Here is a 13,847-nt window from a genome sequence, read left to right as displayed (position 1 = left end):
TTATATATGCACCCATATTAGCATAGGGACGTGAAGTTTGGCTTTCTGATCCTTTTTATTTCTACCTGCTCACTAATACAACTGACTGTGGCATCCCTAAATTGAGCTTATTAAGGGATTCAAATGTATCAGAAAGTAAATACACAATACTTATTTGTCACATAATTTATTACTCACTGATTTGAAAATGTAACCTTGAATGTGGTTTTAGTTTTAACTTTTCAGAAATATTTTCAAATTATTTTCCTGTTTTTTTTTCCTGTGTAGTAAAAATTATTAATATTTTTGCAACAAAATGGCAAATTTAAAATGGGGTTGCTAATTTTAATATACCTGTACCCCGATATACCAAAAAATCTTACCACATTATAGGTGAAACCGCATTACATTGAACTTGCTTTGATCCGCCGGAGCACTCAGCCCGCCCTGCTGGTGCACTGCTTTACCGCGTTATATCCGCATTCGTGTTATATCGGGTCGCATTATATCGGGGTAGAGGTGTATGTACAGTGAGATCAGAAATGTAGTACTTTTTTTGGCTTGACAAAACTCCAACTGCAAGGTTAAAGCAAAGCCAGATGAAAAATATACAGAAGCCCAAAATACCAGATTCACCCAGTTAAAATATGGAAAAATATATTTTCAGTAGATAATGGTTACACATGTGGGAGCAATATATGGTTATAATTGGTTGAAAATAACCAATGAGTGATAAATCAGCAAATTTATATTATTTCCCTCCTCAGAGACCAATAATATGGAGCTAACAAAATGTGTTAAACAGTCAGAGTGCGTATGCAAACAGTGAGTTCAAAGAAAACTGTTTGTTTCCATGGGGGGGCGGAGGGTTCCTTGACTTTAAGCTTCACTTCCTCTAATGCAGCATTTCCTAAACTTTGGACACCACTTTTGTAAGGAAAGCCCCTGGAGGGTCGGGCCGGTTTGTTTACCTGCCGTGTCTGCAGGTTCGTCTGATTGCGGCTCCCACTGGCCACGATTCGCTGCTCCAGGCCAATGGGAGCTGCTGGAAGCAGTGCGGGCCGAGGGATGCAATGGAGGACGTGGCAGGTAAACAAACCAGCCCAGCCCTCCAGGAGCTTTCCCTACACAAGCGGCATCCCAAGTTTGGGAAACACTGCTCTAATGAATGTGATTCTCAGAAGAAAGAATTCTGTTACTTTAAAAATATTTGGCCATTATAAATAAATGCATAGATATTTTTGATGATCCAGATATTCAGGGTTTATATAAAAGTACGTACATTGACTTATTTTTTCATAGACAATTAAGGGTCAAGATTTAAAGAAACAGGCATCTAAAAGGCTCCTAAAGAAGTGGTCTCCATTTTTCAAAAGTGCTGCGCATCCAGCAGCCCCCATTGAAGTGAAGACTCCCAGTGCTTAGGAGCTGTCTTATCTGCAGTTAATTGGAGCTGCTGGGTCCTCAGCACTTTTGAAAATAAGTCTATTTATTCAGGTACTTAATGTTACATTTGGGATACAAACTTTAGGCACTTTTTAAAACTAGGCTAAAATATTTTCCTCCTTTACAAATATAATAACCTTGGTTTATCCATGGTCAATATTTCCCTCAGCTTTCTGATCCATAAATCTTGATAGTCACCTCAGCAAAAATTGAAATCTGTTTAATGCTTAGCAACCAACAGGAAGAAAAATGCCCAGGTGGGGAAGACAATTATTTCTGAAGCAGAAATCAGAATTACTTAACTACCTGGATTCTTACATTATCTAGAGTGAGTGAAAAAGCCCATCTTTTTGATTCCATAAATATTCTTAATCTAAAAAGATGTAGCTTATTACATTTTAGATCTGCTTTCTAAAATTGACTTTTCATGGAAATTTTATTTAGGTCATTTTCCTCTCCCTAATGGGATTTTACTATGATTTGTAAAACTGAAACCTCTTGCATTTTCCTCTCCTTTGATTAGGAAACACAGGACACATGCAATCTCAGTAGCATATTCCTTTACAAAAAATCATTTTAAGGCTTTCATTAGCACAAATCAATATGACCAGGTTGCTGTTTTGCTAAAATAAACAAAAATCAATGAGCAGTATAAATAGTTGTGTACAAAATAAAACTAATCCCAAAAGTCTGTAAATGGCTCTCACATTAACTTCTGTGCACATTAACCTCATCTGGTTCTTCTGGTCTGCTCTTATTTATGCATCATACAAGAAGGCTCTTTCAGTAAAAGGCCCAGCCCTGCCCAATATAGAGAGAAGCTAAGAGTTCGTAACTCTATGAAGTCAATTGAATTTGAAGATGCCCAGCACCTTTAGAGTATGTCTACATGACAGCTGGAAGTGAACATCCCAGCTGGAGTAGACAGATTTGTTCTAGCTGGGCTTGAGTTAGCACACTAAAAATGGCTGGGTGGGTGTTGGGGCTCAAGCTGGAGCTTGGGCTCTCAAGCATAGGGAGTCGGGTGGGCTTGAGTGCCCAAGCTCCAGGCTAAGCTGCAGCATCCACACTGCTAATTTTTAGCATATTAGCTTAGGCTCTGCTAGTGAGAGTCTGTCTACCCCAGCTGGGAGGCACACTCCAAGGTACAGTGGAGACATACCCTTAAAGCCCAAACTGAACAAAAGAGACCATAAAGTAGAGCTGCGCAAGAACAAGAGGCAAATTGAATACAGCAAGAAAATAAGAGAAAGGATGGGTCTTAAGGAATTTTATTTCAAAACTGGGTGTGGCTTGTCTGCAAATTATAATAATTAGAATGATATGTTTCATTTAAATCTGAACGGTGGCGTTGATGTCTCAACATTGGGTTTAGATTTAATTAATGGCTCAGGTTAATCCTGGCTAACCCACAGATGAACCAGTTAATAAAAAATGAATAAAGCACTTGCAGTCTTACTCTATCCATATATATTTAAATCAAAAGTCACATTGCTTTCTTGATATCCTTGTATCACATATCTATAAGATTAGATATGTAGACTTTGAAATATTTACCTTCAGTAGCACCATGAAGGGGATTTAAAAAAACATAAGAAAAAAACTGTGTTTCTCTAGTGGACTTCAGGGGAAGCTTATTTCTGATTGGGATGTAGATATAGTAGAGATAATGAGAAGCAAGGCATTCCTGCTTTTTAGTTGATTTTGGTTTTGTTTATTGCTGATTTAATTGATTATGGATGTCTGGCCATCAGTTCAAGTTCAAAAGCTAAACTGGCTAAAACAGCTCTTAATTCCCCTACACTCTTTCCTTTCTTGATCACTGCAGGCCATCACTCAGGGCTTGGCTACACTTGCAGGTGTGCCGTGCTGGGAGTCACAGCTGTCTTCGTACAGCTGTGTAGGGAAAGCGCTGGAGTGTGGCCACACTGACAGCTACCAGCACTGCAGTGTGGCCACATTTGCAGCATTTGCAGCGCTTTTGGGAGTGGTGCATTATGGGCAGCTATCCCACAGAGCACCTCGTCCCATTTTGGTGCCATGGGTTGTGGGAAGGGGACGGAAGGGTGCAGGTCATTCTGCTTCCTGTCCCAACGCCCCGTGAGGCATCGCTTCACATCCCAGCAGTCCCTGTTTTTTCCATCCACGTTTGGCGCCATTGTGACTCTCCCAACGGTTTCTGTGCAGCGCGATTTCTGTGGGAAATGGAACCTGAACTGCTGAGGAATATGCTGATGAGTCTCACCAGTACATCACGTTTGGCAGTTGAGCTATTCCTTAAGATCCAAAGTGATGAGGAGTCTGACGATGATAGCGAGTCGCCTGATGCGTATGACACGACATTGCTTGTGGCATTCACGGAAATGCTCAGCACCGTGGAACGCCGCTTTTGGGCTCGGGAAACAAGCACTGAGTGTGGGATCACATCATCATGGAAGTCTGGGATGACGAACAGTGTCTGCAGAACTTTCGGATGAGAAAAGCCACTTTCATGGGACTGTGTGCTGAGCTCGCCCCGACCCTGCGGCGCAAGGACACGAGATTGAGAGCTGCCCTGCTGGTGGAGAAGTGAGTGGCTATTGCAATCTGGAAGGTGGCAACTCCAGACAGCTACTGATCAGTCGGGAACCAGTTTGGAGTGGGAAAGTCGACCGTTGGGCTCATTTTGATGCAAGTTTGCAGGGCCATTAATCACATCCTGCTAAGAAGAACCGTGACTCTGGGGAATGTGCAGGACATTCTGGATGGCTTTGCACAAATGGGTTTCCCTAACTGTGGAGAGTCGATAGATGAGACGCATATTCCTATTCCAGCACCACCCCACCTAGCATCCAAGTACATTAATCGGAAGGGGTATTTCTCTATGGTTCTCCAGGCTCTTGTGGATCACTGTGGGCGTTTCATTGACATTAACACAGGCTGGCCTGGAAAGGTGCATGATGCACGCATCTTTCGGAACACTGGCCTGTTCAGGAAGCTGCAAGCAGGGACTTTTTTCCCAGACCGGAAGATCACAGTAGGGGACGTTGAAATGCCCATTGTGGTCCTTGGAGACCCCGCTTACCCGTTAATACAGGGAAGCTTGACAGGAGCAAGGACCGGTTCAACTACAGGCTGAGCCAGTGCCGAATGACTGTGGTGTGCGCTTTTGGCCGTTTAAAAGGGTGCTGACGATCTCTGTATGGGAAGCTAGACTTGGGGGAAAGCAGCATCCCTGCGGTTATATCCGCGTGCTATACCCTCCATAATATTTGTGAAGGGAAGGGTGAAACATTCAGTCAGGAATGGGCCTCCGAGGTTCAACTCCTGGAGGCTAAATTTGCACAGCCAGAGAGCAGGGCTACTAGAGAGGCCCAACATAGGGCTTCAAGGATTAGGGATGCTTTGAGGGAGGAATTTGAGGCTGAAAACCAACAGTAATGTTTGGTGCCTTGCACGGGAGTGAAGTGCAGTGGTTACAATATTAGTAGGAATCTGTTTTTCCTAAGTTGATTTGCAATGCCTGTTTCTTTCCTGGGCTACGGTATCTTTGACTTTCTGCAATAATAAAGACTGTTTTCAAAGCCAAGAATTCATTTATTGAAAAGAAAATAACTTTATTGACAGACACACAACATTTTGGGAACCTAAAAGGGCAGAGGGGTATGGTGGGGAACTGTACAGTCACAGGTTTGAATATGTCCTGTCTGGAGTGCTGTGCAATGACTGCTGCATTTCAGTATGCCTATACTGCATGGTGATGGGGGTTGAGTGCAGAGGGTAAGGGTCATAGTTCTCAGGGCTGGTTGGTGAACGTACAGGTGTTGGAGACAGCTGGTGGAGGTAAGAACCTGGATGCTGGGAAAGGGTGTTTGGAGCTGACATTGGGGCAGAAGGGAAAGAGCTTTGGGACGGGGGCAGGGCCGGCGCGGTAGTGCTCTGCCTGCATAGCTACGAGCGCCTGGATAGAGTCCGGTTGGCGCGCCAGGATGCTTATCAGCTGCTTTGTGCTTTTCTTCCTGGCCGCTGCATTTCTCTGGCGGATCCTGCTTTCCCTTTCCCTCCAGGCCTGCAGTTTTTTATTCTCTCTGGCAGAGTGATCCATATCTGCTTTCAGCAGGTCGTCTTTGCTTTTTCGCGGCTTCTTCCGCAGGTTTTGGCGTCTTTGAGCTGTTGATAACACGGGCAGCCGAGAAGTCAAGGTCGCTTGTGGAAAGGCAAAAGAGGCAACAGTTAACAGAGGCAGCATTGTTTATATCTCAGACAGTTATTCCCACACAGTGAAGGAGTTTACAGTCTTCACTTTAGCATAATTTTCCCATACCAAAGAGAGTGCACATAACCCACAGGAGCCCCGAAATGGTGAGTAAGGGGGACTGATTGCTTCAGGGGTGTGCAAGGGTTTCTGTGCATTGGGGAAAGCAAACAGTTGCAGGGGGCACCTAAGCTGAACACTCTCCCAACATTTTCCACAGGAGTTAATCCTGGAAGCTATCTCGCTGCTGTGGGTCACCTGGGAAGGGAGAATAATTGCTTCAGGGCTGTGCTGGGGTTTCTGTGCGTTGGGGAAAGCAAACAGCTGCAGGGGGCACCTACACTGAACACTCTCCCAACATTTTCCACAGGAGTTAATCCTGGAAGATATCTCGCTGCTGCAGGTCACCTGGGAAGAGCGGGAGGGTCTTCTACAGCAATGCGTATTCTGCCCTGGCCCGTATGCAGCTTGCCTGTGTGCAGCAATGGTCCCCTCACTGCTCGCTGCACAGTGGTGCAGATACGTTAGCTTGACTGGGACAAGGACCACAGTGGCTCTCCCTATAAACTTGCGCAAGCGCATTGCCCACACTCTCGCTGAAACTTTTGAAGAGATTACCGAGGCCGATTACCGCGACATGATAGACCACATCAATGGGCTATTCCACATCTAGGCATGCATGCATGCAGCCCTAACCCTCCCTCCTCTCCCGAAACATTTCCATCCTGAAAATAAAAGCCGCTTACCGGGAACCCGCTCCTCTGCTTGTCCTTCACCAAGTACCGGCTGCTGTGACTGGCTACCTTCCTCCTGGCTTGAGAAGAGCTCCTGGCTGCATGCCTCCTGGGACTCCGGGGTGTCTCCCCGCACCCCAGTACCCTCACTCTCGGTTTCCTCCTCCCCCCCCGACCTCCTCCACCCCCCTCCCCTCTCTGAAGTGTCCATCGTGGTCCTCGGATTGGCCGTGGGGTCACCCCCAAGTATTGCGTCCAGCTCCTTGTAAAAATGACAGGTCGTGGGGGCAGCGCCGGAGCGATGATTTCCCTCGCGGCCTTTGCAGTAGGCACTCTGCAGCTCCTTCACTTTAACCCTGCACTGCACCGCGTCCCAGTCATGGCCCCTTTCCAGCATGGCCCTTGATATCTGCCCATAGGTATCGTAATTCCTACGGCTGGAGCGCAGCTGTGACTGCACAGCTTCCTCCCCCTAAACACTGATGAGGTCCAGCAACTCGCCATTGCTCCATGCTGGGGCTCATTTGGCGCGTAAAGGCATGGTCACCTGGAAAGATTCACCGATTGCACTCCACACCTGGCTGAGCAAACAGAAAGGGGATTTTTAAAATTCCCAGGGCATTTAAAGGGCGGATCACCTGAGGCCAGGACTGTAGAGTTCGAACTGATGAGCAGAGTGGCAGAGCAGGCATTCTGGGATACCTCCGAATACCTCTGGAGGCCAATAACAGCGCTTTTGGTGGCCACACTGGCGGAGCAGTGCTGCATCACCAGCGCTGCGATCGTTATTCCCCAGGCAGAGGTGGAATACATGCAGCGCTGTAACCAGGGAGATACAGCACTGTATGTGCCTTGCAAGTGTGGACGGTGAGTAAGTTGCAGCTCTGTAAAGCCACCACCAGCGCTGCAACTCTCCAGTGTAGCCAAGCCCTCAGGTCCATAAGATGGGGATCATCTTCAACATAGACCTCTCTCCATGTCCTCAGACTATGTTCACAGTCAAGCTGGCAAGGTTGGGTTTGGACCTGCTGCCTTGGCCTACCCCTGGGCTGGCCTCTGCAACCCCCAGTACCTGTTGGACTTGTGCTAGGCGCAGCCTGGGGCTTTCCAGGCTGGAGCTCCCCAGCTCCTCTGCCTTTCCCCAGCCCTGCTCCGCTCAGGTACCCTGTCTCTAGCGCCCTGCAGCCAGGCCCTTCTCCCTTTACAGGCAGAGGGGGACTTTGAGCTCCTGGCTCCCAGGCTCTTTATACAGGCCAGCTATGGCCTGATTGAGGTGTGGCCCAGCTGCAGCCACTTCCCAATCAGCCCAGCTTAGCAGCTCCCAGCAACAACCTCCTCCTGGGGCTGTTTTAAGCCCTTCAGGGTAGGAGCAGCGTAACTACCCTGCTACAGAGGGGTTGCAAGTCCTTTGAAGGATAGGATTAAAATTCAAAATGATCTGGACAAACTGGATAAATGGTTTGAAGTAAATAAGATGAAATTCAATAAGGACAAATGCAAAATACTCCACTTAGGAAGGAACAACCAGTTGCACACATACAAAATTTGAAATGACTGCCTAGGAAGGAGTACAACAGAAAGGAATCTGGGGCTCATAGTGGACCACAAGCTAAATGAGCATCAACAGTGTAACACTCTTGCAAAGAAAGCAAACATCATTCTGGGATGCATTGGCAGGAGTGTTATCAACAAGACAGAAGAAGTAATTCTTCCACTCTACTGTGCGCTGATTAGGCCTCAACCAGAGTGTAGGGTCCAGTTCTGGGCACCACATTTCAGGAAAGATGTGGAAAAAATTGAGGAAAGTCCAGAGGAAAACAACAAAAATGATTAAAGGTCTGGAAAACATGACCTGTGAGGGAAGATTGTAAAAACTGAGTTTGTTTAGTCTGGAAAAGAGAAGACTGAGAGGGGACATAACAGTTTTCAAGTGCATAAAAGGTGTTATAAGGAGAAGGGAGAAAAATCGTTCTACTTAACCTCTGAGGATAGCACAAGAAGCAATGGGCTTAAATTACAGCAAGGGAGGTTCAGGCTGGACGTTAGGAAAAACTTCCTGTCAGGGTGGTTAAGCACTGGAATAAATTACCTAGGGAGGTTGGGGAATCTCTGTCATTGCAGATTTTTAAGAGCAGGTTAGACAAACACCTGTCAGGGATGGTCTGCATATTACTTAGTCCTGCCATGAGTGAAGGGGACTGGACTAGATGACCTCTCAGTATATGGTTCTATGACATATCGTGTAATTTCTTCCTGCGGTGCATCCTTGCAATACAGCTTTTCCTATCCATGCCGACAGTTAAAATTCTTGTCCAGGCTCTCAGCAGTTGATTTTGAAATTGCCAAATACACATGTAGGAAAAGCAATACTGTATTGGTTCTTTTATCAGACAAATAATGGAATGTCTGGCTATATAGTGTGTGGTTTTATTTTTTAAGCAACTAGGGGGAAAGTTTTAGAAATGGATTTGATATATACCGGAGCTGCCTCCTATTGCATTGTGCTCCCTGAAAATCATTAAGTTACATTTGTTTGTTGTTCTTGCAGATGTCAAATATTTAAAAGAAGAGGATGCAAATCGCAGGACATTCACAGTTAGCAGCACATTGGATTTCCGAGCGGATCGGAGTGATGATGGTGCTGTTGTAAGTTGCAGAGTAGACCATGAGTCCTTAAACTCCACACCTCAGATAGCAAGGCAGGTTCTAGAAATACACTGTAAGTAATATCTATAATTTATCTGTCCCTATCCACACACGTTTACATGCTCTGGTTTTGAGTGAAAGTGTACTGTCACTAGACATGAAATAAAACTGAAGTCCTTAATGAGTTCAAATACATACAAATACCTCTCTTCTAGTCCAATCCCTCAATTCTCCTAGCATGTCAATAAGAGCTTTCCCAGAGTAAGGACTGCGAAATTGAGTCCTTAGTCTGTTTGGCAGAGGAGGGGAGAGGACAAGTGTGTGTGGGGTGTTAAGTCTCACTCGTTTTCAACACGAGACCATAGGTTTATGTAGTAGTCACTATTTTGCTTAATAGTACCATAGAAATGCAAGGTGATTTTAGCAGCAGAGATTAAATCATCAACTTTGTGCCCTACTAACACAGCTTTGTGTGATGTTCTTCATGTCAGAGCCTAAGAGAGAAAAGCCTTAGTCGTTATTGTTAGGGCTTCTCTATCATGGGGATGTTATATCGGAATAACTTTAGTTTGTTCTCATTAAAGTGCCTTGTGTACACATACGATTTAAAAAAAATTGAATTATTTGGCACCTTAGGTAGCAGTAATGAATCCTGTTTGGAGTAGAAGTAACTCTTTAAGGTTTATGTGAATGCATTTCTAACCACTCTGCTTCTGGCAGTCCTCCCCATGCTATCCCACACTGTATTGCTTCACACTTAGCTCAGCCTGTCTGTGTACCTGTGTGCCCTCCACTGCTCTAGAGTCATCTTGACCGACTGATCTCTCTCTAATTAAATGCTGGCATGCAGCCAGGCGTATCCCTTTTTGATATCAGGTAGTGGTGAGTTCACACAGCTATTATAACACTGTGCTTGCATGTAGATGCCTGCAGAACTCCAGCCCATCTGGAGAATAGTCTCTGGAATGTAGACATCTGCAAGATACTGTCAGAGCAAATGAAGGTGAGGAGGCACTCCCAGAGTTGGTCCCAGTACCAGATCAAAGTAAAGGAACCCATACCATGAGCACCTGGACTGCATATTTGCGGGTGATGTCACATGCATTTGCTGTTCACGAGAGCTCTATCAGAAACCAGCCAGAAAATGCTGCAGACAGGAGCTCTCCCAATAAGTAGAATATGCTGTATTATAATACAACTATGTAGGAGGATTTAAACAACTCTTTTCTGTGTACTGTCAACCTTCTCAGGGTTGCTCATGCATGTAGTTTCCATTCCACTCCTGCACCAGCTGGGAGTATGTCATCCTGGCAGCTCTGCATGTGTTCCTGGTTTGCCAATTGCCTTTTTAAACAAGACCCTTCTAGGTCTGGAGCTTAATTTGTTACAAAGCTCATTCACAGCATCCTTACCTAGCCCTGTCCTGTAAACTCTGGAGAACACACCAGACTAGGACCTACCTTTCAATCAACCAAATTGCAGGCACTTCCCGCGCCAATCAACCTCTTTGGGATGGAAAAGAAGAACAATTTCAAGGACCCCACCAGCAGGAATTTGTGAGCAACACTCTGGACATGCAAAAGTTCCATTGGTCATAAGTTTGCATTACATTCTTTAACTCTTTGTAATTCAAATATTGTTATTTGTTCCCTAAGTTATTTGTTAACTCATTACAAAAGATTTGGTACAACTTGGCTGAAAAAATTCACTGAGAAGTAGCTCTCCCTATAACATCAACCTCAACCCCTAGTATCAGCCCCAATAAAATCAATACACAAGCATATATGAGTCATGTCCTTGGTTTACAGTATGTTCATTATCCAAAACTACTTCCTGACCGCGAAGTAGGAGAACAGTGAATCCCTGACCCTATTTCCCATGCCACTTGAGACATTCTTCTGAGGTAACTAGCTGCTGACTGGGAGCAGTCAGAGATAGACAGCTTCCAGGTGGTGATGGCCACACTCTTCTCCATGCTGAGAGGAGCCCTCATGGTGGTGTTCTATCATTGTAGCTTTAGGGTGAAGTCTGCATAGATCTCTAGGAAGGTAGCTTTCTCCTGGTCATCCCAATTCTGCATTCCTATCCTGTCCCACCAGACACTGTTAGCTGGCTGAGCCTAGAATTGGCACTCCACTAAGTAAAGGTGCTCCAGATAAATGCCCCGCAGAAGTAACTGCTCGATTTCATCGTCCTGCTCCTCCTCCACCGGTAGCTGTATCATCACAGCAGCCACAGGCCTCCAAGGAGGACAGTCTAAGCCTACCCAGCCGCTCAATTGCCAATTCATGTGCATCATCCTGTTCATATGAATAACTTTCATGATCACAGAACTCATCACTGTGTCCTTCATCATCCCTGGCAAAATACAGATGAATTATGGGCTTCCAGGGGTAGAATCATGGGAGTTTGTAAGTTTGGCTCCAAGTTCCAGAATTCTGGTAGGTTCCATAGGCACCTCATGATGCACTGCAAGAAAAAATTCAGAATGCATACAGCTGTGCAGCACACCATTGTCCAGAATGCTACATAGTTAATTTGAAGTACATAGCTGTGTGGACACAACAATTAACAGGAAAAATACCTTAAAGTGGCATAACAAAGTGGTGGAACTTACCTTAGTACAATGTAGTTAATTCAGAGTACTTAAAGTGAACAAATTAATCTGCTTCAACATCCTCACATAGACATGCTCTTGCATTGTAAACTTCAATTACAAATTGTCAGTGAAAGAGTTGACTTTTTGTGCCTCACATAGCACTATCAGTACTTAGAAATAAATAATGATGATAAATATTTTTGGCCATTACTTTCCTCTTTTCTGAGTTTTTCCACTCTATAATTATGCTTGAAGTTAACACTCTGCTTGTTGCAAACATGTAACTTCTCAGAGTGGCTAAGTAGATGTAACTTCATCCAGATAAAGAGCAGGAGAAAGAGAAGATGTTTCACTAATTGAATGACAGAGTTTTATTGGTAACTTGTGAAATGATGGAGTGAAATGAAATATGGTCGAGAAGATGGGACTATGTAAAATAGATACTCTAAATGAGCACACAAAGAGATTTCATAAAGAAGCCTCTTCAAACCCACACACCAGCTTTACTCAGCAGCTTTGTTAGACAACAACTTCATAGACTCATAGACTCATAGATTCTAGGACTGGAAGGGACCTCGAGAGGTCATCGAGTCCAGTCCCCTGCCCTCATGGCAGGACCAAATACTGTCTAGACTATCCCTAATAGACATTTATCTAACCTACTCTTAAATATCTCCAGAGATGGAGATTCCACAACTTCCCTAGGCAATCTATTCCAGTGTTTAACTACCCTGACAGTTAGGAACTTTTTCCTAATATCCAACCTAAATCTCCCTTGCTGCAGTTTAAGCCCAACTTGCCAAAACTAAAACCAATATTAACCTTTAATAACTATATATTGATATCAATGCTTAAATTTTTTCCTCACAAATCTTATAGTTTATTACTGGGATGGGACAAACCAGATCAGATCAAACCAGCCAGAATCATGACTCAGTACGTGAAATGAACATGACACTTGAGATTCAAAAAATTCAATTAACTCTTTTAAAAATACTTTTTTTGAGCACTTCTGCTCTCTTTGTTATGGCCAGATGCAGAAATGAAGAACTACAGGATTGCCTGTTCTTGTGTTGTGTTGTTGTTTATTGCCTGACCAAAAGCAGGATATCTTGAGAGACAGAACATACACTTGAAATCTGAGGATAGAGAGAGTATGTCTATTCTCATGAGGTTCCCAGGCCTATTTTGCAGATATTAAGAAATAGATAAAAATATTAAGAAAATTTAGAAAGTTTGGGTAAACATCCAGAATTTTGGATAATTATCTGAATCAGCCCCTCCAATCTGCTGAGATTTACCCATCACTAATTTATATCCTCTCTCACTCCATCCATATGTCATGCTCTGTTTCCTGCAGGGCAGTCTTACTGCCATTGTCTTGCTAAAGGGTTTGGCTGTAATCTAATTCATGCTTGCCCGATGGGGATTAGTGGTGGCACGACATTCTTGCCAAGTCTATTTTTCCAGTGACCCTTACAGTCAATGTAAACCTAGAATAGAATAATATTCTCTGTGGCATTGTGTGGAAGTTTGTTGTTAGACTAGCTGCCACAGACTATTAGGTAGGTTTTTTTTATAAGCTATAAAAATAAACCAAAATAAATTTCAAAGAAGCATTTAGTTTTATTACTTACTCCTATGCCCGCTCTCAAAAACCTTCTTCTGTTCTGTCACAGATACAGTACTGCCACTGTAAAAGTTTGGTGCTGCAGTGATTCACTTGTATTGTACAGTGTACCTGCAAGCCTTTGCTTGCACTCTCAGCGGCGGCACATTTCGACTCTCTCCACCACGGCACAAGTCCCAGGAGGCTTCATCTGAAGCTTTAAAATGAAATCAAATCTGTTCAAACTTCAGACATAATCATAGTGATTCTAAAATGGAAGCAGTAATGAGACCAATACCACAAGACACACTGAAAGATTCTGCAGCATATCTCATAAGCTGACCATTCTTCCCATATGATAGCACTGATGTGTTAAACATGTATTATGTAAAAAAGATATTGTGCTGATATCTGCTGATGCAATTTTGGGTACATTCTTAATCGGCAGTCTCACAGATCTGCAATGAAGTATCAGTTTGACAAGCTTGCAGCCACAAGCTAATCTTCTTGTAAGGGCTTTTACTACAAAATATTTATGATAGGCTAACAATTTTTTCATTTCTAGTTATTACTAAATGATCTTACATTGATTATAAGGAC

The 13,847-nt window shown here is 44.0% G+C and overlaps 1 protein-coding gene across 4 annotated transcripts in view; it reads left to right on the top strand.

The window, feature by feature from the left end:
* CADM2 (cell adhesion molecule 2) overlaps positions 1-13,847 on the top strand; it is a 1,084,078-nt gene that overhangs the window by 915,542 nt on the left and 154,689 nt on the right. For all 4 annotated transcript variants that reach the window (XM_050959378.1, XM_050959357.1, XM_050959368.1 and 1 more), the window contains one exon: positions 8,942-9,112. In XM_050959378.1, coding sequence (XP_050815335.1) covers positions 8,942-9,112 — 171 coding nt within the window. The remainder of the gene's footprint in view (positions 1-8,941; positions 9,113-13,847) is intronic.

This window comes from Gopherus flavomarginatus, chromosome 1 (assembly GCF_025201925.1).
Source record: "Gopherus flavomarginatus isolate rGopFla2 chromosome 1, rGopFla2.mat.asm, whole genome shotgun sequence".
NCBI classification, from domain to species: Eukaryota; Metazoa; Chordata; order Testudines; family Testudinidae; genus Gopherus; species Gopherus flavomarginatus.
This window is presented reverse-complemented; position numbering and strand designations above follow the sequence as displayed.